Source organism: Ylistrum balloti, unplaced genomic scaffold (genome assembly GCF_031769215.1).
Source record: "Ylistrum balloti isolate Yb309-2 unplaced genomic scaffold, AGI_CSIRO_Ybal_v1 Utg370488, whole genome shotgun sequence".
Taxonomy (NCBI): Eukaryota; Metazoa; Mollusca; class Bivalvia; order Pectinida; family Pectinidae; genus Ylistrum; species Ylistrum balloti.
Window position 1 is genome coordinate 1,155,844 of NW_026782318.1, and position 27,691 is coordinate 1,183,534.

At 35.6% G+C, this 27,691-nt stretch overlaps 2 protein-coding genes across 3 annotated transcripts; one reads left to right on the forward strand and one right to left on the reverse strand.

Annotated features, from left to right (window-relative positions):
• Positions 1–8,452: 8,452 nt before the first annotated feature.
• Positions 8,453–23,587, reverse strand: LOC132555432 (innexin unc-9-like). 2 transcript variants are annotated; one of them, XM_060219783.1, is made up of 3 exons: positions 23,503–23,587; positions 13,823–13,913; positions 8,453–10,968 (listed from the first exon to the last, which is right to left on the reverse strand). In XM_060219783.1, coding segments are annotated over exons 2-3 (1,269 nt in total). In that variant the 5' UTR covers positions 13,825–13,913; positions 23,503–23,587; the 3' UTR covers positions 8,453–9,701. The 2 variants fall into 2 exon arrangements, with proteins under 2 accessions (XP_060075766.1, XP_060075765.1); XM_060219782.1 differs by lacking the exon at positions 23,503–23,587 and adding an exon at positions 19,000–19,200.
• Positions 23,568–27,205, forward strand: LOC132555433 (glyoxylate reductase/hydroxypyruvate reductase-like). Its single transcript, XM_060219784.1, has 3 exons — positions 23,568–23,877; positions 24,668–24,838; positions 26,156–27,205. Exons 1-3 carry the CDS (start codon positions 23,568–23,570, stop codon positions 26,767–26,769), a joined length of 1,095 nt encoding a protein of 364 aa, XP_060075767.1. The 3' UTR covers positions 26,770–27,205.
• Positions 27,206–27,691: the final 486 nt, after the last annotated feature.

Below are 27,691 nucleotides of genomic sequence, written 5' to 3' on the forward strand. Positions count from 1 at the left end.
CATTAGAAAAGCTGTCGTTCTCTGAAAATCAGGACATTTTTTTATTTACACCTCATATCACATGTAGAGAACATATCCATGTGATAGTTGGCACACGTGTAGAACATTCTTTTGTTATTGTTGCCGTGTGACGTGAATAATGAAATCTTTTGGAGAAGGTGTTTTAAATTTGTGATAACTTGTGCCTAATCTTTTTTGTTATACGACAAATAAATATGTTTAAATCAATAAACATTCTTTTGTAACGTCAGACTATGATAATGAAATGACGTCACACACTCAGATTGCATTGTGACGCAATATTGGAGACCATAGATATAGATAGGCAATGAATTTATGAGTTTGACGTAGAAATGTGTACATGTTTTCTACAATATTTGGCTGAATAATCGGTATTGAGAGAAAGAGGATCTTAAATTCTTTTAATTGAATAAGTGATTCAGTGAACTCTCTTTTTCATTATAGCACGCCACAAGGCACACTCAAGATAAAAAATTGTAAGACTTATCTTAAAAATGAAAAAATAAAATGGAAACGCATGTAGCTCCTATATCTTAGCTAAAATACCTAGCTGTCAACAACATTTAACTGAATCAAGTGTAATGAGTTCCTTAATTATGGAAAGATAGATAACGCGCTTTGGCCTATGTTACCTAGCACGTGATTATAGAATATGCCATATGTTGTTTTCACTCATATCACGTGAACATATTCTACATACACTGGTAACACGTGACTATAGACTTTTTAAAACTATAGCACAAGTTTTAGTCTATATTCACACATAACACGTGATTAATCCATATATACAATGTAAAACGTGACTATGGTATATATGTAAACGCAAAGTGTACACTATAGACATCATAATGCAGGAATATTGTTTAGAACAAGTGACTTTAAGTATACGTAGATATAGAACAATAATTTGAACACCTAGATATAGTTTACAAGTTCCATAATTCCAAAACAACGAACAAATTCTTCTTTACCTTCAAGCAGAACACGTGACTGTTGTTTTGGTTGACAGAGAATACAGTCGAAACCCTGTAAGACATCACCGTACAACAACTTACTTTTGGATCTCCATCAAGGAGTCACGAATATAAATCTTTCAATATATCGATTAAAGGAATATGCCGGATCTCTACCATAACTGAAAAAAGTACATCTTTATAAAGCTTGACTATATAGCTCTGCTGTATTCAACCATAATCTAAATAATAGGATACAGTGCCATTGTGAGTCCCCTCCTGTTATATTTAACAGACATTAATTACAGAAACTGGTCCATAGCATTTTGCTCACGTTGATTTTTGACCAAGCGATAAAGATATGGTAGAAGGGAAGTAACTCTTGTAAAATTTTACCTTGGGATACTGATATCGTTTATGTTATTTTTAAATGTTTTCAGTTCAAAGCTTAACAACATATATATGTACCAATAGAAATCAAGTGGACAAGTTGTAACAGGTCAGAGATGCTTCAGTTTATACATCACGATTACACTGCACGCTCTGTCATGTCACAAGTAAACCGCGAACCCCATAACAGCTGTGTACAGGCATCTTACATCAAGGGTTCGACTTTCAGCGGAAATGTTTATGCGATGAAAGTAAACTAAATGTAAAGAAGGGAGGGGGAATTCTTACACTCTCTGACCTCGTCAGTAACATGTATAACATGTCACCACACGAGTGTTTCCCGCCATATCTAGTCGTGACATTCATTTTACTTATTAATGTATCTTTTCATGTTGTTATATTCACATACATACTTATATATATATATCTCCAAAATTTTACTGAATCATGATTAATTTCATATTTTGATAAAATAGTTTATGATTTAAGTGAATTATGAGCAAATAGACATCAAATTGTCCCATCTTCTTTTTGAGGGGGAGAATTGAACCAAATCGTAAATGTTGATACAGTCACAGATGAACTTCGGTACGTCACATAAGAAATTCTTTCCGTTGGTAACTTTGTCAGTTGAGAACCCGTTTCCTTTTTTCAGTTTCTGCAATATTATATCAGGGACGCATGGTTTTGTCATTAATTGCAATAATAAAGATTTTTTTCTTACTTGAACTAAAGTACCTATGTTCCAACAAAATGCTGTAAAACTAGTTTCTGACGCTTGAATCACAGGGATCTCGAGCTTTAACGTGTTCTAATCTGGCGATCGAAATCGATAATTGTGTTCAGTATAAAGAGGCGAGACATTATCGATATTTACCCGGTGACAGGGAGATAACTCCTTCAATTTCACCTGCGAGAACACGTTTTGAGAAGTAATGAATTAATAATTATTTCTGTTGTGCATCATACATTTGGTAGAACTGAATATTTTCGAGAAAAAAAGACATAAAGCACTGTCTGTGCTAGTACAAGGAAAATGATCTTATAATAAAATTATCTAATCTTTCAAAAATGTATTATCATTTCAATTTATTTAACGGGTTTTACGTCTCCAGTTAAGACCTTTCAGCGGACAAACCATTATAGACATATCTACCAAACCATTATATATGTGACGCTTATCATTATTTATTTATATAGAATATATATAGACATATCACAAACCATTATAGAAATTATTTAGACATATATCACCAAACCATTTATTTATTATATTAGACATATAACCATTATTATCATTATAGAAATATGACCATTATAGACATATCACCAAACCATTATAGACATATCACCAAACCATTATAGACATATCACCAAACCATTATAGACATATCACCAAACCATTATAGACATATCAACAAACCATTATAGAAATATCACCAAACCATTATAGACATATCACCAAACCATTATAGACATATCACCAAACCATTATAGACATATCACCAAACCATTATAGACATATCACCAAACCATTATAGACATATCACCAAACCATTATAGAAGTATCACCAAACCATTATAGAAATATCACCAAACCATTATAGACATATCACCAAACCATTATAGAAATATCACCAAACCATTATAGACATATCACCAAACCATTATATATATATAACTTCTGAATTTAATGATATCACGATAATAAATTGGTTACATCATTATAATAAATTGGTATCAATATATAGTTTATTTATTATTCAATTTATTTATCAAGTTTTACGTCCACAATCACGACATTTTTGTGGACGAGTATCATGTAGTAATGAGTAGAACAGTATACAAACATGGTTCACGTTCTCCACATTACATTAGAGTGTGACTGGTAGTGAGAAGGACAGTATACAAACATGGTTCACGTTCTCCACATTACATTAGAGTGTGACTGGTAGTGAGAAGGACAGTATACAAACATGGTTCACGTTCTCCACATTGTGTAAGAGTGTGACTAGTAGTGAGAAGGACAGTATACAAACATGGTTCACGTTCTCCACATTACATTAGAGTGTGACTGGTAGTGAGAAGAACAGTATACAAACATGGTTCACGTTCTCCACATTACATTAGAGTGTGACTGGTAGTGAGAAGGACAGTATACAAACATGGTTCACATTCTCCACATTGTGTAAGAGTGTGACTAGTAGTGAGAAGGACAGCATACAAACATGGTTCACGTTCTCCACATTACATTAGAGTGTGACTGGTAGTGAGAAGGACAGTATACAAACATGGTTCACGTTCTCCACATTGTGTAAGAGTGTGACTGGTAGTGAGAAGAACAGTATACAAACATGGTTCACGTTCCCCACATTACATCAGAGTGTGACTGGTAGTGAGAAGAACAGTATACAAACATGGTTCACGTTCTCCACATTGTGTAAGAGTGTGACTGGTAGTGAGAAGAACAGTATACAAACATGGTTCACGTTCTCCACATTACATAACAGTGTGACTGGTAGTGAGAAGAACAGTATACAAACATGGTTCACGTTCTCCACATTGTGTAAGAGTGTGACTGGTAGTGAGAAGAACAGTATACAAACATGGTTCACGTTCTCCACATTGTGTAAGAGTGTGACTGGTAGTGAGAAGGACAGTATACAAACATGGTTCACGTTCTCCACATTGTGTAAGAGTGTGACTAGTAGTGAGAAGAACAGTATACAAACATGGTTCACGTTCTCCACATTACATCAGAGTGGGACTGGTAGTGAGAAGGACAGTATACAAACATGGTTCACGTTCTCCACATTGTGTAAGAGTGTGACTGGTAGTGAGAAGGACAGTATACAAACATGGTTCACGTTCTCCACATTACATCAGAGTGTGACTGGTAGTGAGAAGAACAGTATACAAACATGGTTCACGTTCTCCACATTGTGTAAGAGTGTGACTAGTAGTGAGAAGAACAGTATACAAACATGGTTCACGTTTTCCACATTACATTAGAGTGTGATTGGTAGTGACAAGAACAGTATACAAACATGGTTCACGTTCTCCACATTGTGTAAGAGTGTGACTGGTAGTGAGAAGAACAGTATACAAACATGGTTCACGTTCTCCACATTGTGTAAGAGTGTGACTGGTAGTGAAAAGAATAGTATACAAACATGGTTCACGTTCTCCACATTGTGTAAGAGTGTGACTAGTAGTGAGAAGGACAGTATACAAACATGGTTCACGTTTTCCACATTGTGGAAGAGTGTGACTGGTAGTGAGAAGGACAGTATACAAACATGGTTCACGTTCTCCACATTGTGTAAGAGTGTGACTGGTAGTGAGAAGGACAGTATACAAACATGGTTCACGTTCTCCACATTACATTAGAGTGTGACTGGTAGTGAGAAGAACAGTATACAAACATGGTTCACGTTCTCCACATTGTGTAAGAGTGTGACTGGTAGTGAGAAGAACAGTATACAAACATGGTTCACGTTCTCCACATTGTGTAAGAGTGTGACTGGTAGTGAGAAGGACAGTATACAAACATGGTTCACGTTCTCCACATTACATAACAGTGTGACTGGTTAATATTTTCCTCGACATAGAAAACTAGAACGAAAATTTCTGTCTCAAATACGTTAATTTATTGTAAATATTGATTTATTATGCTGTTATTGATATTTACAATTTTATAGAATATGCTTACCCAAAAAAGAGTATAGTAAAAAAAATTAATATAAAAAACAAATAAATGAGAATAATGACATTAAATTAGCGTTTTAGAGACAGAATTTTTCGGTCCAGCAGAAAATCTGATATCATAGAAAACATTTTAAAGGGCAGTGTTGCATATCAAAAAATTGTCACTATAACATCAAAATTCAAAGTGGCGATGCTATGTTCCAGGGGTGCAGAGAGCGATACGGACAGTGTAACCGGGGATATCGAGAATGGCGACGTATATACGATATGATATTGATGTAAGAGATGTTCAGTTGAATTTTCTGTGTAATATTTCACAGCTACAAGAAATATTTGGTTTAATTATATAGAGAATACATGGTCAGTGTCTTCACATTTTGGCATTACAGCTAAAATATATGTGTCAGCACGTCCGACGATCACGTGGCAAATACCAACAATGGCAGCTAGAAACTGCCAGTAAGTAAAAAAACTCAGTTTCAGATAAAAAAAAAAAAAAGTCATGTGGAAAGAGATTTGTTAATGCTTCACATTCCGACAGGTCTGTCATCACTCGCTTCGTTGTGGTATATACACAATGAACTTTGACTATCAGCATCAATAACAGAGGTCATTGCCCCGACCTACCACTTCCCTGCTAGTGGTTACATACACTCAAAACGCCAATTATGATAGTCGCTGACATTTTGATCAATAATTACACGAAAAACACTGTAGTCATTTGATATATAATAGTGGCGGATCAAAGATTTTTGGGGCTCCATAAAAGGCCCAAAAGGCATGAATCACTTACTAGCAATTCAAAGTTTTCATACAAGTGGGTATTTTTGAGTCCAAATATGACGCTTAATACCTAATAATGATACCTGGGTACATTACAAAATGTTTAGTAAATAAGGGAAAACTGATAAGATTAGTTTTCATTTTCAAATCGATGTTAGACAAGACACCAGATGTGGTAACTTTCAAAGCTGATGAAGGTCATTCATGTAAACCTTAAATTGAAGCATCTTTCTCGTCATTTTAGGTCAAATTTCACGACCCATGGTTTCTAGGGTAACGGTCACGGTTTAAGATCAAGCATGACAATCAGAGCATTTTCCTTTATTCGGATATTTTCTTTTTTCATTGACAAATCTCAAACCAAATACTTTAATTACATTGCAAACCTTACAAAACCCAAAAGTGATTTCCCATTGTGTTGTTGAGATGGACAGACAAAACAAAAATGATTTTCCCATTGTGTTTATGATGGACAGACACAACAAGCGATTTCCCATTGTGTTGTTGAGATGGACAGACAAAACAAGTGATTTTCCCATTGTGTTGTTGAGATGGACAGACACAACAAGTGATTTCCCATTGTGTTGTTAAGATGGACAGACTAAACAAAAGTGATTTTCCCATTGTGTTTATGATGGACAGACAAAACAAGTGACTTTCCCCATTGTGTTAAGATGGACAGACAAAACAAGTGATTTTCCCATTGTGTTGTTGAGATGGACAGACAAAACAAAAATGACTTTCCCCATTGTGTTGTTGAGATGGACAGACAAAACAAAAATGACTTTCCCCATTGTGTTGTTAAGATGGACAGACAAAACAAGTGATTTTCCCATTGTGTTGTTGAGATGGACAGACAAAACAAGTGACTTTCCCCATTGTGTTAAGATGGACAGACAAAAGTGATTTCCCAATGTGTTGTTAAGATGGACAGACAAAACAAGTGATTTTCCATTGTGTTGTTGAGATGGACAGACACAACAAGTGATTTTCCCATTGTGTTGTTGAGATGGACAGACAAAACAAAAGTGATTTGGACAGACAAAACAAGTGATTTTCCATTGTGTTGTTGAGATGGACAGACACAACAAGTGATTTTCCCATTGTGTTGTTGAGATGGACAGACAAAACAAAAGTGATTTCCCATTGTGTTGTTGAGATGGACAGACAAAACAAGTGATTTAAAATGTGTTGTTAAAAACACACAAAAGTGATTTTAAATGTGTTGTTAGATGGACAGACACAACAAGTGATTTTCCCATTGTGTTGTTGAGATGGACAGACAAAACAAAAGTGATTTCCCATTGTGTTGTTGAGATGGACAGACAAAACAAAAGTGATTTCCCATTGTGTTGTTGAGATGGAGAGAAAACAAAAGTGATTTCCCATTGTGTTGTTGAGATGGAGAGACAAAACAAAAGTGATTTTCCCATTGTGTTGTTGAGATGGACAGACAAAACAAAAGTGATTTTCCATTGTGTTGTTGAGATGGACAAACACAACAAGTGATTTTTCCATTGTGTTTGAGAGATTGACAGACACAACAAATGGACTTTCCCATTGTGTTGTTGAGATGGACAGACACAACAAATGGACTTTCCCATTGTGTTGTTGAGATGGACAGATGCAACAAAAGTGATTTTTCCATGTGTTGTCGAGAGGGAGAGTCATTCACATATCAATAAAACCTTTGAAAACACAAGAACTGAATCCTTTAAACAGTATTAATTCTTTATTAAAATAGATATTGGTAAATTTATTGGTCCACAGCTGTTGTCAAAAACATAAGGCACACAATTTGGAAGAGCACAGCTTGAGCATTTGATACAACAGTGATGTACCATCATTATCATGAACACATTTTGGTAATACTGATAATCAATATCTAAACCACAATACAACTGATGAATACTGATTTTTATCTTAATACCACAGTAGATATTCCATTTTTGTACCAGTAAAATAAGAGTGGATGTCAACAATATCAGAACTGCTACAACAAAAAACAAAACAATGAAAAAGGAAAAACAGGGTAAACAAAGAAACCATGAACATTATAAATAAACATCTACATACATTATTGTAGTAGCACTAGAGATCCCAATGGGATCTTGGTGCACACCATTTTCAGATCTTAATTTGTTGTTAAAAAGTTGTAAATATTTTTCCTTCTATTCTTTCTTTCCTCTGTTTCAGCTCTTTAAGCCATGTTGTTCTCCGATCAGTCTAAAAATGTTCAACTAGGGATTATGAGAAATCTAAATCAAATCTGAGAATGATGATGATTGAGTTCATCTCCAGAAATTGTGAAAAAGAGAATTTTTGAAGGACAGGCAGCAATTGACACAAACTGATAATGATGGGCGAATAAAAAATTGTTAATGAGCAAAGGCAAATAAAAACAGTGACATATATACGTAACAAGCTTAGGTGAAAATGGAAGAGAAGAGATGTTTATTCAGCAGTTTGCATATCTATTAGAGAGCGACTCTCAGAGTGAATGAAACTGGGTTTCTGACCAATGACTAGCTGCAATTTTTGATGGGCAGGATGACTAGGTACTAAGCTAGAATTTCAACAAAAACTGATACATGTAAATCCCCCCTCCAAAAAACCCCCCACAATTTTCACTGATTACAACAGAAATAAAAGACATTGATTTTTTAGTGTATAAGCATGGACATCAGCAACTCTGAGGTTTAGTTACATCAGCTAAAATGTCAAGATTTAAGTAAGAAGGAGAAGACATATATTTCTATTGCTTATTGCACAGAATATTAATCCTTTACAATTTAGAAATACTTGATCATTTGATACAAGATATAGATCTACCAAATAGAAAGTCCTGTATTATCACAACATATAATGCGAGTAAACAAAATGCCCCTACAATCCTACAAATATTACAACACTACATACATACATCAATGTAAAACGCAATATCATGATCAATATTTTTTTCACAATGACAACTTTTCTGTTAATTTTTTATCTAAGACTCCACCCACTACAATCCAATGCTGTTTATTACTGTATTCACTTATTCTTAATGGTAAACTCTAAGGTAACAAGATTCATTCATAAACCCATCAGCTGTCACATAAAATTCGATGACGAGGTAACAAAACTGCAGTATTAATTTTCATTATCATCACTGAATATAAAAGAACCAATACTGACTAGAGATATGAACATTACAATACAAAATTATTGCAATCTTGCCTAATAAGGACATATACTAATGTTACTGTGGCTACAGATCATGTGATATGTTGACACACACTTTAGTACGTCTATTCAACACATAGCAAATACACACATAATGTATGTGAAAATTTCCGAAACAAAAATTTCTTAATTGTGTACAGCTGGTCAGTTGATATTTTGAATTTTTAAGAGCTATAAATGAGAAAGAACTGTGTGACCGAATACATCAGGCTTAATTCAGAAATGAGTAAATGTATAATTTAAGAGATTAACATATTTCATAATTACTAAATACAACACAAGTTGATATATATACAGATAAATTGGTAATAAAACAACTAAAGTACAAAAGCTATCTTATAGGTTGAAAACTATTGTTAGCATGCACAGTATGAACCAATAAATTAATCAATGTTGCCTTCAATTTGGTCACAAACTTCAATCCCTTTCTGATAATTTGTTATGTCAAAAGTGTCCAGCTGTAGTTTAACAAGAACTGAGTAACAAAATGATACATTTGTATTGACAATATTGACAAAACTTTATACATAACATTATAATACATACTACAAGTAAAATACCAAAATAATCTCAAACAACAGAACAAATCTTAATTTTCTGAGCATTGTGGTCACAAGTTCATACATTGAAGTTGTTGTCTTTGGCACGAATCACATCCCCATTCATCATATCTCTTTCTGTTGGTTCTGATTCCGAAACACTTTTATCCTCTTTTTTTGGCAGTTTACAATGTTCTTCCTTGAACACTTTCCAGAGGTGTTGAACCAAATCTGTTAACACCATATCTGAGGAATTCTTACCAACAACCCGAAGAACAAACACCCCATCTCCACGTAAATATTCCTCAGCAAATTTACGAGAAACTTTTTTGTCGAAACCTGTCTCTAACTGTCCAAGTATAGTGAGGTATTTTCTCACGTAGTGAACTTTGTTCTCGCTGAAGACTATATGATACAGCCAGCTAGAGAAGTTAATGAAAGTTAATACTGTAACAAATAATAACCAGAACCACAAAAAGATGAACAACTTTTCATTAAATAGATTGATTGGCAGGACACACTGGACTGTCCATTGCTGTATATTGTTGAGCTGACGGATCTCAAGATCACAGAGTGTGACACGTGGGAAACGTGGCGATGCCTTCCACTCATCATTCGCCATCAGAAAGCTTATCACTTCAACTCCAAACAGATTGTAGTCCATAGACATGAACTCATTAAGCAAGAAAAACTGACTGACGACATTCACACAGTAGAGAGCTTTGACAAACAAATAGAATCCAGTAAGATAGGTTCCGTCTCTCTTCCCGATACAGAAACATAAAATGTTGGAGAATTTCTGTCTCATTCGTACAAAGAAATTGTAGTGCCAATCTCTGTGTGTTTCAATCCATCGATTCATGTATTTAGCGATATACATTATCTTTTCGTTACGTTTTTCTGGTGATGCCAGCATTGTATCTTCAGCCATTGTTGTGATTTTGTCAAGACTTATCCCAGAGTATCCATTCAACATGTGCCAAGCAACATTAGGAAGTTTGAACATGAGGGCCTGAATGAGGAATATAAGGGGCACCCACTGATAATAAGTTATCTCTGCTTCTTCTCGTACCCTTGTATCCTTTGGTATCTCATTTTCTTCGGGAATGTAGTACGTGTTTGAAATCCAACAAACAGATTTTGTGTATGACACTCTTGCACCTGTGAATTCTGCCGGACACCAGCATTGAATTGGGTCACCAACATACTGACCTGAACTTACAATTACCGCAAATAGTGACAGCATCACCACTGTCCATATATGGTTAAGACGATCAATCCAATCATCGTCTGAACTTCCGGTCAATCTAGACCACTTCCCAAAACCTCCCAAAAGTCCACTGATCCTGAAATTGGAAAAAAAATCTTGCACTCTCACTGAATAACATCAAAATTCCTGGCTTTCTCGAAAATTTCAATTAGCACAGAATAACATTCTGATATCTTGGGGAACTCCCAAAATGAAATGCATGTTGCAGTTTACTGAAACCTATAAGAAACCTATTGTCCAAAGGTCTGTAATAGGCCAATATCATGAGGTAATTTTCTGACTATTTTGGGGGTTGACACTAAAAGCCTCATTTGAGAAATTCAGGAATGCCTAATGCATTCAGAAAGTGTTTATGACACATCTAATTATTGATGGTTTTGATTTTGCAAATATTTCCTGAATTGAAAATGATAATTATGTTAGTTGAATCACCACATATATTTAAGGAAGCAAAGTCACATCTATAAAGTTACTTGTTTCACTAACAAATGAAGACATATAAAAGAGAATGTTTATATTCGACTGATTTCACTAGGCATTTGTACGGCCCAATAACAGGATGCATTTCAATGGAAAAACTATCCTGTATTTACTCAGATCTGACTTTAATTTTCCCAATCAGCAGTGTGTGGTTTTCCATACCCCTATCAGGTAAATAACTTTTTTTCAGTTGGTTGTCATTGCAGTCATCTTGAATGCCACGATAGTCAAACTGCATTTGATAAAGTAGTAGGGATTAATTTTTTTTTTAAATTGGCTGCTATAGCAACCATTTTTAATTTTGAGATCTGAATTTCATTTAATTAGGAACATAAATTGAGAATGGACCAAAAAGGCAAACAAAATTCATAGTGACTCCTGTCCAAATCTCTGTTTAAATTACGACAAAACATAACTATGTTCTACTGATTGAATTCAAGACTTTAAAAAACAATGACAATACAACTTACTCTGAATCTAAGAATCTAAATATTGACCAAACAAAATTCACTTTTTTGGAACACTTTCCTCGGGTTGGTAATGCCAACAGAACAAAAGTTCTAAAAACAGAACCTGTAGAAGATTAGAGTGTGACATTTTGATGACTACACAGTCGCCTTCATCAGACAAATGATATATGTAGTGTATGAGATGGTAAGAAATTTACAAACATTTTCAGCTATGCTATAATCCTCTGTACACTAAAAAAAAGTTAGTGTGACAAGATGATAAACAGATGGTAACAATAAACTGCAGTCAATTTGGCTACCCTTTGTTTAACACTCTGCCAAAGATGTGAGAGTGCCTTGATACTTATTTCTAGGCAGTTGAAAAGTACTTTTTAGTGAGATGTTTAGTGAGGTGACCAGTCACATGATACAGTTGAATAGAAGGCAGATACTTCTCATACGATCCCTCCCCCACCCCCTTGATACTCTTGATTGACAGTTTCAATACTATCTATTTCTCTACACAAACTTTAACTGTTTAGATAAAATAAACAGGCAGAGAATCCACAACTAATGTATAATACAAACATACATATCTAAATGTCTGTTTGGTGTCAAAAAGCTGGTACTGTTATATAGAATCACTTTATCATATAACAGAATATAATGAAACAGGTATTAAGATTTTTTTTTCAAGATTTTTGTTGAACAGGTTTGAAGGGTGACATATTGTAACAGGTATTTACACATGATGACATGTCCTCGGCTCATGACTAAGTGTATCGACAATAGTAACATAAAAGTATTTAGCAGATATCTTGGACTACCTGATACAAAATCTGAATCCCAGAGACAATTCAGCAGTAAAATCTTGTAAATTAGACGACTTGAATCATCAATTTTGAGAGCTGAATTTCCTATTCGTTTTAATAATAATGTCCACCACATACTTTAACTAGCAATATTACATTAGTACAATATATTTAAAAAGTTCTGATTTTAATATTCAGGTGATTGTGATCGACTATTGCTGCCAATTTCCAAAAAGTTTTAATTACTTTTTCGTAGGTTTACTGACACCACTTGGAATAGTGGCAGCCATTACATATATGCTGGGAAAGAAAATTTGTTTAAGAGAAATAATTTGAAATACTTAGTTTACTACATTCAACAGCCTTGACATATATGCAAGTTAGTAGAAGAACTATTAATCTTTCCATCTATGTATGATTTATAACCATCATGCTGATGTAAACTATAAAAATATTGTTTGAATGCAGACTATTTCCTGGATACATAGAATTCAACATCTTTAATATAGTGAGAAATTCTATCAACCGCGAGCAAGACAAAAATAAAATCACATATATAAAGTAAAACCCTACAAATGATTGGCGACTTAATCTCTATTGTTTGCAGATGCTGAGGGGTAAAACTTACATGCTACATATGGGACTGGCTACCTTGGGGTGTCTCAGGCGATAATTATATAACTTTTGTCACATGAAACAGCCAAGGTGTCAAATATAGATACTTGCCATGGGACATAGCTATATGAAAATCAATTCTGACAGATAAAAGTATTATATTTAATGTTGTACTATATAAAAAATAACATTTTTCTTTACTGACTTTTTAGGGTACCTATCGACCACCACTGAAGCATATGAATGACATTTTTGAGGTGGGCCAGACAAAACGCTTATTTCGAAACGTGAATAGAGAATATTTTTAGAATGGTCTCCGTTTAGTTTTGTAAACGAATAACATGTTAAATATTTTGATCAATTTTCATTTGCAGCCATCATTAATGACATATTCTTATCATGTGACAAAAATAATTGATAAAATTCACGATAGGGCCCCCTAAAATAACTTTCGTTACCAATCTCTGGATATCTATATAGCTTTCAATGGTTTCTTATAAAAAGGGTTTCTTCCTCAGTTAAGATCCATTGTTTGTACATTCAAAATAAACCCTTTGTTCCGAAAAATACTCACATTTTCGCTGGTTGAATGTCACTTCTATTTATTAGTCAGAATACGAAGTTCGAAATTGCATCACTGTCACAAATCCCTTTAAACGATGACACTGTAAAATAAATGGCGACTGATGAAGACGTTTTTCAACAACAATTGATTCGACTACAAAGTACAAATATTCAATTAAAAAATGCTTGCAACCATATTTATGAATCATAACCCTAAATGTTCAAATATTGCCATAGATATATATATTTAAATCACGCCTACCGGACTACATTTTCCATCCATGAATGACAACGTAAACAAAGACCATCGTGTGTTTCCTCTGTGGGAATGGCGGGTATGGGAATAGTGTCAGAACGCGCGACTTTGTCAACTTCATAGAGGCGCCTAGGGGGTAATCAGAAAATTTGTCACGCTTGACAGATCACTGTGTAAGATAACAGATCTTTGTGCGTTTGAAAGTGCTTAGGGGTTGTTTTCTTTTAAAGCATCTATCTTTTATGAGAAATATTTTCAGTTGCTATAATTTTATTTCAATGGTATAATATTGGCGTACAGGTTGATCACGCACATTTCTTTGTCCGTGATTTGCTCGATTTCATGATAAAAATACAAAAGATACCAAATGCTGACTGGTATGTAAAACAATTTGACAGAATATGATTACTTAAAGTTGGCCTCCTCTTAATATTGAAACATCTTATTTTTTTCTTTTCTAAAATCAGATCAATTCCGATCAAAATTATCGACCGGAAATGAAGTGATTACAATCAACGTTAGCGGACAAACATAATGTCAATTAAAAAAAAAAAAAATCTCCGAAGCTGTGTTAAAGTTGGCTACTCAACCATAAATATTAGCACAGCTGGTGTGTTGACAGTAATGCCAGACGGTGCTATAAACGACTACATGTATGAATTCGGATGTTGAGGCAGGTGCTGACAGCGTGCGGGCTGATGACAGTGTTATATGACCGACATATAGGCATTACATACAGGCGAGTTAGTGTTCAAAGTAACCGAAAATTCCAGCAGAGACAGGTGTGACACACAAGATCCTTCATTTATATAATTAAGGAATGCTTGTATATTATATATTCTGTGTAATCATGGAACGTGTAATCTATTACACGTGCCTGTGTTAATTATTCATTATTTGATATGAATAATACTAGAAATAATTTAATTGTATTAGCCAATAAATTTTATGAAGTACAAATTATCTAGTTAATCGTAAAAACAAAACATTCAGTATTTGATAAAAAAAAAAAAAAAACAAGGAAAAATAAAAGAGATTAAAGATAAATCCAGTTAACTGTGCTGGCGATAAGACAGATATCCGATCTAAAATTAATTTCGAATCAAAACTTTCATATTAAGAAATAACAGAGACCCAGGTATCTTGTGACAAAGATTTTGTTTGATCTTAGACTTAGAAGTTCCTGAATTTATCGTGATTTTGTTCACCAAATAATGTACTATTTTCCCCCATCGGAGGTTCATTTCCGGTTAAGGTTGTGCTCGGCATTTGAATACATGTGTACTTAATGTTTCCAGTCTAGTGAATTTCTGTACCAGGCTGCTGTCCCAGGTCATCTGGTACATCTGTATTGTGCTCGCAGATGTTATATTTGTGTACGTTCTCACATCAAGTTAAATCAACAGCATTTTAAATGTTATTTGTGAACATTTTGTTTTAAAAAAGGCAGGGAAAGAGATTCTGTCTCAAACATGGGCAGGGACGTATAAGGTATAAAACAGCCCTAGGGATATGACACTGCGTATATCTCGTTTTCATGTTATCCACCTCAGAAGTTGGAGTTAACTAGAGTCGTTGTGTTCATAACTTTTTTTCTAAAAAAAAAAACAAAAAACTGAAAAAAAAACCCCAATTACTTACCATTTTTAAAATAAACATAAGTAGAAAGCTTGATAATTTTCAAATTGATTGTGCTAACTTTTGAGACAAACACATGTCAACTCTTTTTATCTTTCAAACAAAATTCATGTTTAAGCTACTTACAGCTGAACTACCATCCTGTTTTGTAGACCACTTTCAGCCCGAAATATGGAGAAAATCAAAGCTAGGTATCGTTATTTTAGACTGATGTAAGTTTTGTGAAACCAGAGACGTATATATCACATATATATACGTCTCTGGTGAAATGTTATCTTAATTAGTGTCATCTTTGCTACGAAAATAAGATGCACTTTTCACTGGCCGAAAAAAGACTCTGGTCATGCGTGTCAGCGTGGAAGTGAATTGGGCATAGGTGATAAGGTTACATTATAACGTGGAGAAGATGGGACTTCACGGCTCAGTGATCAAAAACAAAAGCTAGCGTTAGAGAAGTGTCCATTGACGATAGGTTCTTACCCCTTTATTCTGTTTGACGAATGTACTATTTATGTATATTGTACAACTTATGTGTAAAGGAGATGAGACGTTAATCATAATATATTGTTATATCAATATGCGTCCCTCCTTAACATAGCTTACACAAAAGACAATTTTTCAACAGTCCTAATTATTCTGATATTATATCGAATATCGCCAGACCACGTGATTCAAACCAGTTTCAACTAAGACAAATTAGCCATTTGGTGTTACAGAGACCGAAGCCAGAGACATCTCTGCCGAAGCCCATAACACGAATTTATCACAAATTATTGAACCCAAATTTGGTGATTTTCAAATAAAACACGGGAAATTTTATATGGAAACATTGCATTCAGAATAAAAGTGAGTGCGATGTCCGGTTTTAAACCCTCTATTACAGCCTTTCGACTTCTCAATGGACCAGTGTAAGTTTGTACACCAACTGCCCACAACAAAATATCTACATCCAGACCCGAGAGAAGATTGAAGTGGATACCGCGATAAGTAGCTGGGGCGCTACTTCAATCCGGATATCAGATGACAGGAGTTGTCAGTCGCACCAGCTTTAGAGGGCAGTGCCTAAAACAAATACTAAATTTGGGTCGAACGTTCAGCAGCGAAATCTATCTGTACAATTCGGTCTCCGACCATCACGGCCAAACCCTCCTCGGCCCTCCAGGAAACAACCATAGTTGCTATGATCCGGGTAAAGCATAATACGGATTTATAATTGGTTAAAAGTTGTTGAAGTACAATATTATTCAAATGATAACTTTTTTTGGTTGCTTTGAACATCTGAAACTATTTTTGGTCTGGTCGTTATGTCAAATATTAACGTTGAAAACCTTTGACGTATGTGATAAACTTCGTTCCCAGAACTGTCAATGTTCGTTCATTGAACACAACTATCGGTGGTTCGGGCGCTGATTTGCCTAACTGACTAACGAAGTCTCTTCACAGATGTCCTTGTAACACAACAGGAGAAGGAAGCAATTCTACAGATGTCTGACCATTATACCACCCGACATCCAAACACATTTCTAGCTAAATTGGTACACAATTGATATTCGGTCGGAATATCAAACACTCTTCTGTGAATATAGTCAGAGAGTTATCTATGACTTGAAAATGACATAAAATTCGAATTAACACCATTTCGTATTATTTTTGAGTTCGTTCGTCTTGGCTTTCGTTGTTACTACCCCGTCTATGTGCCAGTTTCTTCTCTACAAGATAAAAAGCTTTTAAGAATTCTTTAAAATAAAATCCAGAAAGCCTGTGCTTTATGTCTCCGTACTTGATATGGATATTCTTAGGCCCCTGAATATGTCTAGGTTGGTGTGAGAAAAGATGCAGATTGCATATGATATGAAGATCGCATTTTAGTGCAGGACCGCTGTGTTTTGAAAACTGAGTCGCGAAAGGGAAGTCATGTTGTGTGCAGTCATTTAAAGGTCGTTGATCACTTCCATATGGAGGGGGACACGGGAGGGGCTGTGTGGGGCCGCACGCTCACAACTTCGTTCTTTGTTTACGTATTCAAATCCTGATGTTGATGGAAAATCTCCAGACTATCGCATCCTGTATTTTATATCCTATTTTTAAACACACGTATTAAGATTTAATAAATTAAAGATTATAGAACCGGTTTCATCAACAGTAGGATTTATTAAAGAAAGAAATTACCAACATATTACGATGTAACGACCTCGTGTTTAATAAGTATCAGATATGATGTAGTAAGATCATATTTGTTCGCTCTTTAATTCAACAAAGACCGTAATCTGACATTGCCGAGACCTACACTCGCAAGACGATCACACAATTGAAAAATCCTATAAGGGTCTAAGTCCTATTATTGAGGTCAAAATTCGTAGTAATAAGACAGCTTCAGAATCTCACTAACGTGTTACACAGGGACTACTTACATTGTCCCCCCTCCACCCCAACAATGTACGGGTCAAAGTCCACGATGTCAGCATCCTAACAAGCAATAGATGTATGTCAAAACATCTTACACGTACCAGTAGGAACTGAGAATTGCATACAGTTTAGGTGGGTCCATGTTCACATAGACCTACTGTAACATATTCTCAGGTCCCTCTTCTAGCAATAAGTTTTAACAACACCATAGTTAAATGTTAAAATTCTAAAATTAAAAACTAAAATTTAATTTGACAGCTTTCCTCTAATTTGGTACAATTGATGTCAAAGAAATCAATTTGATGAACGAGACCCACGGATTTCGAAATGGTTTAACTGAGGGCACGCCCACGACATAATTTGCAAAAACGCGTGCTGATAATTACAACATGATTCATAGTGATGTTGTATAATCGATTTATATTATGTTTATTTAATAAGAAATATAAAAACTGTATATCGATTATATATCAAATTATACTCTTTACAAATATCAGTATAGTCACACAATAATAAGAATTTGTCTCTTAAAAGTAATTAAGTACTGTATTTCTCGTGATGACAATATGTTATGCCGCATTTTTTGATTTATTGAAAAAGACGAGACACAATTAAAATTTTACTGAATCAATTCTTTTGACATACAATGTTGAGTATATTTTTTATTAGAATATTTTTGAAATATATTTGTCTCAAAAGTTTTATACATCATGACGAGTAAGGCTGTACAAATATGTACATATTACAGATGTGAAAATGATTTGCCATAGAGTAAAAGAAAAAGGCTGGTTTAGTAAATACATGTTTTATCCGTTCCTGAACACCCCACTGGCTTTCTATACTATCACGAACATGCATAAAAGAGAGGTTATACTTGAAATACATACATGGATGCCTATATACTGCGAAAACCACGCCACGTTGGTTGTTACTGGAGTCCAAATATTGATAAAGAGCTAGGGGCACTGCACAACAGTTACAATCCTCAAGTCACGTCAGCTGGTGTATCATATCATCGTGAGAGTTGACTGGCCAGTTTGTTGCAGATGGCCATAATTAAAACAATTTAATAAGACCACTTCCGGTTGCATGGTTGTCTGCGTCATCCATTGTGAAAGGGTGACCTCCTCCCAACACTATTTCAACATATACACTTACGTAGACCTATATGTCACGTGATGTGTCGTCATCTATTTGTCAACGGTTGTGGCTGGCAACTTAGGACAAGAGGTCCTTGTTTAGAAATTCCCCTCTTTACCACCATATATAGTAGTCATCATCATAATCATTTATAACTTAACATGTGATTTTAAAATAAGTTCATATGTACCTATATACACTAACATCATCAAACAACGCCGATCAGGAGAATTCAGCAAAACATATTTTTATATAATTGTTTGGTGAAAATGATTTTATTTACGACTGCACGTCTTTCCTTTTTAACAGTATTAGACTGTGTTGGTGGATTTTATAGTAATCTATTGAATTCATGACAAGATATGGAGAAGAAAATGTTTTAATTGATATAAAACACTGACGCGATTAGATGTACCTATTTTGGAACTATAAATAACATTTACCGAAGTTGTCTTCCTTGTCACAAGACACAAAATAACACAAATTCCAGCACGGACTTAGAATCGATAGAACATATATAAGTCCGTGAATCGTGTTCGATGACGGTACCAGAATAATTACGATTGAATTATGATAACCCGACTTATTCTTTAATTAGTTGCCCCCTCCCCAATATTTCTATCTGGACTTGTCTTTCCTTACTCTCAGTGCACGCAAGGAAAGATAACTCTAGTACGGTATGTGATATCAGTCGGTACAGAGTGTCAGAGAGCACCACAATTGACGATGCAAGTCGTGTGCATCGATACCAACCCGGGACTGTTAGTGTTTCCAAGAAGGCTGAGATCACAGACCATGTTGTTCTTTGAAAGACATTATCCTATCCGGTTGCTCTGGATGGTATGTGCAGACTACTACGAGGAGAATCCATCTCAAGATGACATCGTCTGTTAAACAACCACACAAGTAATATAGTACACACAGGATATTATAAAGCATTGCAATCTCATTACGTTTAACAATGTCATCCTGACGGACTGTTAACTAACCAACACGCCTTTCTGTGTTGTAAGACACGGCGATGAATCAGATCCAAAGCTTAAAATGTTTCTCCAAATAAACCTCTAAAAATATCCAACCCCGACGCTCTGTGTTTGTGTTTCATGAAATATAAATGAATTGACTGGTAGTACGGATAGTTTGAGTGAGGATTCCCTGCTACCACAAACACGCCATTTCATGTCATCATACAACATGAATGAAAAAGGTGATGTCAGGTTTTAACGGACGCGAACCGTTTTATTTGTTTACATTTTACTTATCAAAAGAGCTTTCGTTTCAAGTAGTGAAGAACTTAATTTCAATTAGTGATTTTTGAAAGTTTTTTCTTGCTTTAAAGAAAAATAACTTTATCATCGTGTAGTGATATATTTTGAGTGTTAAGAATAAAAAAACCTTTCTACACAAGGTGATATTTGAAAACACTTTTCACGGCCTGCTTTAAGAAATAAAATTTTAGCCGCCTGAACGCAAGCTTTAGTCAGAGCACACGGAATAAACCATTCAATCATTTTCTACTGAAAGTAGGCGAGGTAATCCGAATGCAGTAAGAGCGGAAATGACAGTCGAACTTTGTCGTGTTTCTCTGTATCCAAGTTTCACACGGAAACGCCCATCTTCGCAAACTTCCACAGAAAGTTCCTATTGCAAATACTTTATACCATGTTCTGCCTTTTTCTAGTGGTGTTCTGTTAGTGGTCTTTTCCTCGGCTGTTAAGTTTGATCACCACACCTCCAAAAGACAAACGATAATCTTGTTTAGATTGATTAGAAACATTATAAATTCTGCACACCACGAAACATCATTGTGATCTCTCAGAGTTACTTCCCTTCGTTTTATTCTGTCAGGTGGTATAAGCTCGACAGCCGATGGAAGCCAAAAATGCCGTAGATTACTCTATATATCAATTCCAACAAATATTTCAAATTGAAATCTCGTAGATTTTCGCGTCGATCGAAGTATTGACGCGTTAAAATAAATATTATTTGCAAAAATAGGCGAATTTATATGTACCGACACATTATTGCTAGTAACCATGACAACAATGTCAAACAACAGTTTTTTTTTACTTAAACTTTGTGAGCTGTAAGTTATTTTTGTATTGGTTTTAGATGACATAATGACATAGGGAGATGGTTGGGGGGATGTCCCAAACACAATACAATACAATACATAACAGTTAGTATACATCATAGTGTACAAAATGGCGAAGGGTAATGCCATACTGATAAAGTATAATATTGTATTGTGTATAATATGATATCGATACGTTGTATATGTCATCATGTTGGCTCTATATAAAGTAAGAACGAATGTTCCCTATTCTCATACGAAAAACAAATATGTGATTTCCTGACGAAATACAGAAATTTCGCATTATTTTCCTTTTAACTTGAAACAGGGTTGTCATACAGTGGGCTAAAAGTGCTCTACATGTTCATGAACTATATACCGGCATGACATATGTAGTTCAAAATGAAGTATTTTCACTTATATCCCATACAGGGACAACAACAGGAGTGCAACCAGAATTTCGGATTAGAGGGAGCGCATTTTTTTTTAATACTGAAAAATACCCCTCCCTTCCTCGCTCATTTCCCTCTACCCCCAACCCTTTTTTAAGTATAATTTATTACTACAATTTACAATTTTAACTTCTTTTCCCGAATTAGATATGTAGGATCCACATGGCAGTATGGCAAATAAATTATTTTATGAATAATAGAATCTTCCCCTACCCTGAGGGTGTGATAGAGAAATCTCCAACCCGAGGGGTGATTTTTGTTGTTGTCTAACCCGAGGCTCTGCCGAGGGTTAGACTAAAAAAAAACAACAACAACCCAGGGTTGGAGATTTCTCTGTCGCATCCTCTGAGGGTAGGGGTTGATTATTTTTCTCCCACCCCATTATTTCTGCCACGACGTAAAAAAATCCCACGGTACAAGTGTCTGAATGGCGCATGAATATCACCTTTCACGTTTCCAAAATTCTACATTCTTCCGTGAGAGCAAAATGACAGACTACAAACGCAATATGAATAACCATTAGAAATATTTATTTTTTGGAAATTAAATATTTTAATTAGCGATAGATACATGGAAATACTTTGTATTGAACAACATTTAACTCCGTATCATTTATTAAGGTAGGGTAGGCTTGCCGCGATGTCATGGACAAACAGGGGATTTCCCAGTTTATAAAGACGTCAATTGTTTATGCGCGCGAAATATTTCAATGGCGTGAGTGTCACGCGTGTGTTCATTCAGAATCAGAGTCATAGATGATCCTCCGACGTTTATTTGTGTTCACTGGACAAGGATTATTATAGTTAATGTTAACTATGATGTTACAGTCGCGCATTACGGAACCTGGAAACAAAGCATCCACTCGTCGGTTTGAGTCAGTTGTGATAGCCGACTGTGGTCACCGAGTGCAGTCATGTGGGATCCTCCATGGGTGTTCCACATGGAACATGTCTATCCTACATGGGCAGAGGTGGGAGAAAACGATATCCTTCACAATGATTTCCTTCAAAACCTCTTTCGAAGAATTCTAGAGATCATTCTCTTCATATATAAATTTTCGATAAGATAAAATTCGCTTCTTGAATTTTTGTTGCTAGGAAGAAACTGGGGAATCTTTTCACAAACTTGTAAATATTGGTTTCTAGTGGGTTTTTTTTTAAAGGAATACATAATGTATCTTGGATTTTGAAAGGTCATTTAACAAAGTTTCAATGACTCGGTTTTCGTTGACGCTTGTTTATCCATGTTTAGTTTTGAGACTGAGTGGAAAGGTAACTTGCGGTCGGTATTTGAAATTCTAAATTAAAAAATAAAATAGAATAAATAGATCGTGCTGCATATAAAGGCCCACTGTACTTACTAAAAAACGATGACTCCATTAAACAAGAAAGAATGATGATTTTAGCGGCAGTAAAGAATTTTGTAGCGGATAAGAGAAAGAGTTCGTTTTGGTGGGCGCGTGCTGGTGTTTGGTGGGCGCGTGCTGGTGTACAATTTTATTGGGAGAGTCAGAGACGTATATAACTAATGTTATATACGTCTCTGGGAGAGTGCAGGGCAAAATCAAATCGCTGTTCTAGTATTTACGACTATTTCACGAAATCGCATGTCTGGGGATGATTAACTGCATTTTCTATAAATTGTTATGACATTTGCATTAATTTGTCCGCTTACCGACTGGCTGTTTTCATAACAGGTGCGTTTTTCTTCAGTATGATACATACCTATCTAGTTTGCGAAGATATCTTGAGTTATCCCCCTTGTCCCAGACGTCACCTCTCATGTTATCATGAGGTTAATGATAACACCCGTTTGCAGGGTCATCTCCGCGTTCCAGAATACTCCTCGTCCTTTTCGTCAAATTTGCAAGGTTAGATATCTCTGCAGGATGTCTGCAACCGACTCAACTACTAAAGTGTTTGTCACTCGCTACGTCCCTCCCGTGGGGGTGGAGGTGTTGTCGCAACATTGCCAGGTCGACCAATGGGACACCCAAGACCCTATCCCTCGGGCTGAGCTCCTGAAGCGCGTGCAGGGTGTTGACGCGCTGTACTGTTTACTTACAGAACGTATAGACAAGGAGGTACTAGACGCTGCAGGTTTGTATAGATTTACTTTCACTTTACATATATTTAGCATGAATGTTTACAGTAATCCGACAATACCTGCACTCGTATACAAGGACACGTGTAAATTTGGTGGCTATATCAAATGAACACCAATAGTAAGCATGACTCTTAAGGTCATAGCGATGTCAAATGTGACTTATGTAGTATGAAAGGTAAGGTTTTTGTTGTGGTAAGCTACAGGAGTCTGAACTTTCTGTCAATAATAAGCTAAATATAACAAATACTTGTATTGTATTATCAGGCAGACTCCTCTCAGTAGGACTATGCCTGGACATATGATAATTGTATAATGATAATATTCGTTTCGAGCACACATAGAACAATATTAACGTTGAGTTAAGATTAAGTGCTAGAGTTGAGGAATTCAAGTTCACCCTGGCAGGGCACCACATAAGCTGTTCTTAGTATCTATGATGTACCAACTCCGATACAGACAGAAGATCTATGGCTGGATAAGCCATGACATAATCTTCACTAACTTGAAATAGGTAATTAACTGGTAGAAGTAAGCCTATAAAAAAGTAGGAACATTATTTGTTTGCATCATGCTCTTTACAATTGTCATAATGAATTTTTTATCAAATTATTGAAAATGCAATTTCATAATCATTCTTAAATCATCACCCCCACCTCCAACCCTTATAGGTATGACACAGTGCATTTGAGATTTTAGCTGTTTCTTTAGTTACAGTTATAAAATTCTGTGTAACAAGCATTGAATTCATAGATTCCTTTTAAGCTTGATTGTTATTATAACCAGGTCCCCAGCTAAAGGTCGTTTCCACCATGTCGGTGGGATATGACCATGTGGATGTAGCAGAATGTCAAAAGAGGAACATAAGAGTTGGATTTACACCAGATGTACTGACCAATGCAACTGCTGAGTTGACCATGTCTCTTCTCTTGACCACATCACGGAGGCTGTATGAAGGTAAAATAATACACACCTGTACAGAGTATGTGTCTGTGTGAAGGTAAGACACCTGTAAAAAGTATGTGTCTGTGTGAAGGTAAGACACCTGTAAAGAGTATGTGTGAAGGTGAGACATGACACACCTGTAAAGATTATGTGTTTGTGTGAAGGTGAGACACCTGTAAAGAGTATGTGTCTGTATGAAGGTAAGATATGACACACCTGTACAGAGTGGGTGTCTGTATGAAGGTGCGACATGACACACCTGTACAGAGTGGGTGTCTGTATGAAGGTAAGATATGACACACCTGTACAGAGTATGTGTCTGTATGAAGGTGAGACATGACATACCTGTACAGAGTATGTGTCTGTATGAAGGTAAGATATGACACACCTGTACAGAGTATGTGTCTGTATGAAGGTGAGACATGACATACCTGTACAGAGTATGTGTCTGTATGAAGGTAAGATATGACACAACTGTACAGAGTATGTGTCTGTGTGAAGGTGAGACATGACATACCTGTACAGAGTATGTGTCTGAATGAAGGTGAGACATGACACACCTGTACAGAGTATGTGTCTGAATGAAGGTGAGACATGACACACCTGTACAGAGTATGTGTCTGTATGAAGGTAAGACATGACACACCTGTACAGTGTATGTGTCTGTATGAAGGTAAGATATGACACACCTGTACAGAGTATGTGTCTGTATGAAGGTGAGACATGACATACCTGTACAGAGTGGGTGTCTGTATGAAGGTGAGACATGACACACCTGTACAGAGTGGGTGTCTGTATGAAGGTAAGATATGACACACCTGTACAGAGTGGGTGTCTGTATGAAGGTGAGACATGACACACCTGTACAGAGTGGGTGTCTGTATGAAGGTAAGATATCTGTACAGAATGTTTCTTTGTACAGAGTACTTGACTAGGCTAATTAGAAATGCCTTGAAATACTTTCCAATATCAAGATCACCAATGAATTATATTGTAAAAGAGCTAGGTCAATGATGTTAAAGCATTCAATAGATCTTATATATAACAAAGAAATATTTAATACTTTTTTCTTCAAATTACATGAATTCAAACAATAAAACTATGAGTCATGCGATGCTTTATGTCGAACGTTATAGTTTATATGGAAATGTAGAGGTAAGAGGGGAAAGAGACAAAGAGAGACATAAATTTAGCAAAGACAGACAAAGGGAAAGAGAGAAAAAAAGCATAAGGAACATTTATGGTTTCATACACATTTTCTTGCTTCATGATAAGACTCACATGATATTAAACCTTATTCAGGTATTTGGATATGATGTATTTTTTCAGGAATAAAAGCAGTGCGTGAGGGTAAATGGGGAACATGGAATCCGGTGTGGCTATGTGGACAAGGACTAGATGGTGCCACGGTAGGGATATTGGGACTAGGAAGGATTGGCTTTGCTGTTGGACAGAGATTGAGGCCATTTGGAATCGGAAGGTTGTTGTACACAGACTCTGAAGCCAAGTCGTACGATTCAGACGTGGGAGCCGAACGTGTCGACTTTGACACTTTATGTAGACAGTCTGACTTCATACTAGGTTGTTGTGCATTGACAGAGGAAAATAAAGGCATATTTAACAAGGATGCCTACAGTAAGATGAAGAAGACAGCCATTTTGATAAACACCAGTCGCGGTGGACTGGTGAATCAGGAAGATTTATATGTGGCTTTGAGCACTGGTCAGATATTGGCTGCTGGACTCGATGTTACTGTCCCAGAGCCTCTTCCACTGGACAACCCGCTTATGAAACTGGACAACTGTATTGTACTACCACATATAGGTAGTGCCACCGAAAAGTCCAGGGCAGCTATGTCGGAGCTTGCTGGCCAGAATATTGTGGCCGCTCTGAAGGGTGAAAAAATGCCACGTGAGGTACCCTACGAGAGTCTTAACTTCTGAGGTTTCCTGGGATGTATAGATAAAAAAAAAACATGATTTTCCATTATGTTAATTAGATTTTATTATCAGAGACTTAAATATTTCTGTTTAAGTCCCTGTTATTATGTAGATTATCTTTCAAACTTTGTTTTGACCAATGAGTGTTCAGATAAAGAAATTAATTTCAGCATTAATACCAAAATTTAGAATTCCTTTATTATTGACAAATTGGTAAAAATGTGCAATCAATAGTTACACTGCAGCCAAAGATTCTCCGTTCCTTAAGTTGTAATTCCCTATTCCAGGGCAACTTGTTAGAAGTAGTGTTTAGACTTGATGTATTTTCTTAAACTACAAATTCAACATACTGTATAAATATTAAATATCAGGGATGTTGCAATAATCAGAGTAAATATGTTTTATTGTTGATATTATTGTGTTCATTTAAACTGATACCATCATACAGAATATAATATTTATCTATAGATTATCTCCCTTTGTGGAACTCATATGTGTTCGTTTAGTCAACGTTTTGCGTATGTGCGGTGATAGGAAATCACAACGTTTGCACAACTTGCAGCGACCACGGTGTGAGTATTGTAAAGTTTGGAAAAAATGATTACTTTTCATGCTTAGGATGTGATTTGATTGTGTTCCGATCGCTGCCAATGAAAATAACTGAACTTTTGTTACTGTTTACCAACGAACGTGTTTTGGTGAATGGATCCTTCATGACGTTAATTTGAACTTTATATGTGGTGATTTCACAGCTAAATGAATACACGGACAATGTTTAGAATTTATTAAGGTGTAACTGTCGAGATTTTCTACGATTTATTTGGTATTTGCCTATAATAGTCTATTCAGATTGTGCGAATTTTCTATGTATGGAAGCCCATATCTGTAAAAGATTGCATTGTGAGATACGATAAGGATAAGGTTC

Excerpts from the sequence above, each read along its gene's own strand:
- LOC132555433 (XM_060219784.1), top strand. The coding sequence starts at position 23,568 with ATGAGGTTAATGATAACACCCGTTTGCAGGGTCATCTCCGCGTTCCAG. Across the intron at positions 23,878-24,667 it reads GGAGGTACTAGACGCTGCAG|GTCCCCAGCTAAAGGTCGTT; the intron begins GTTTGTATAGAT and ends TATTATAACCAG. Across the intron at positions 24,839-26,155 it reads ATCACGGAGGCTGTATGAAG|GAATAAAAGCAGTGCGTGAG; the intron begins GTAAAATAATAC and ends GTATTTTTTCAG.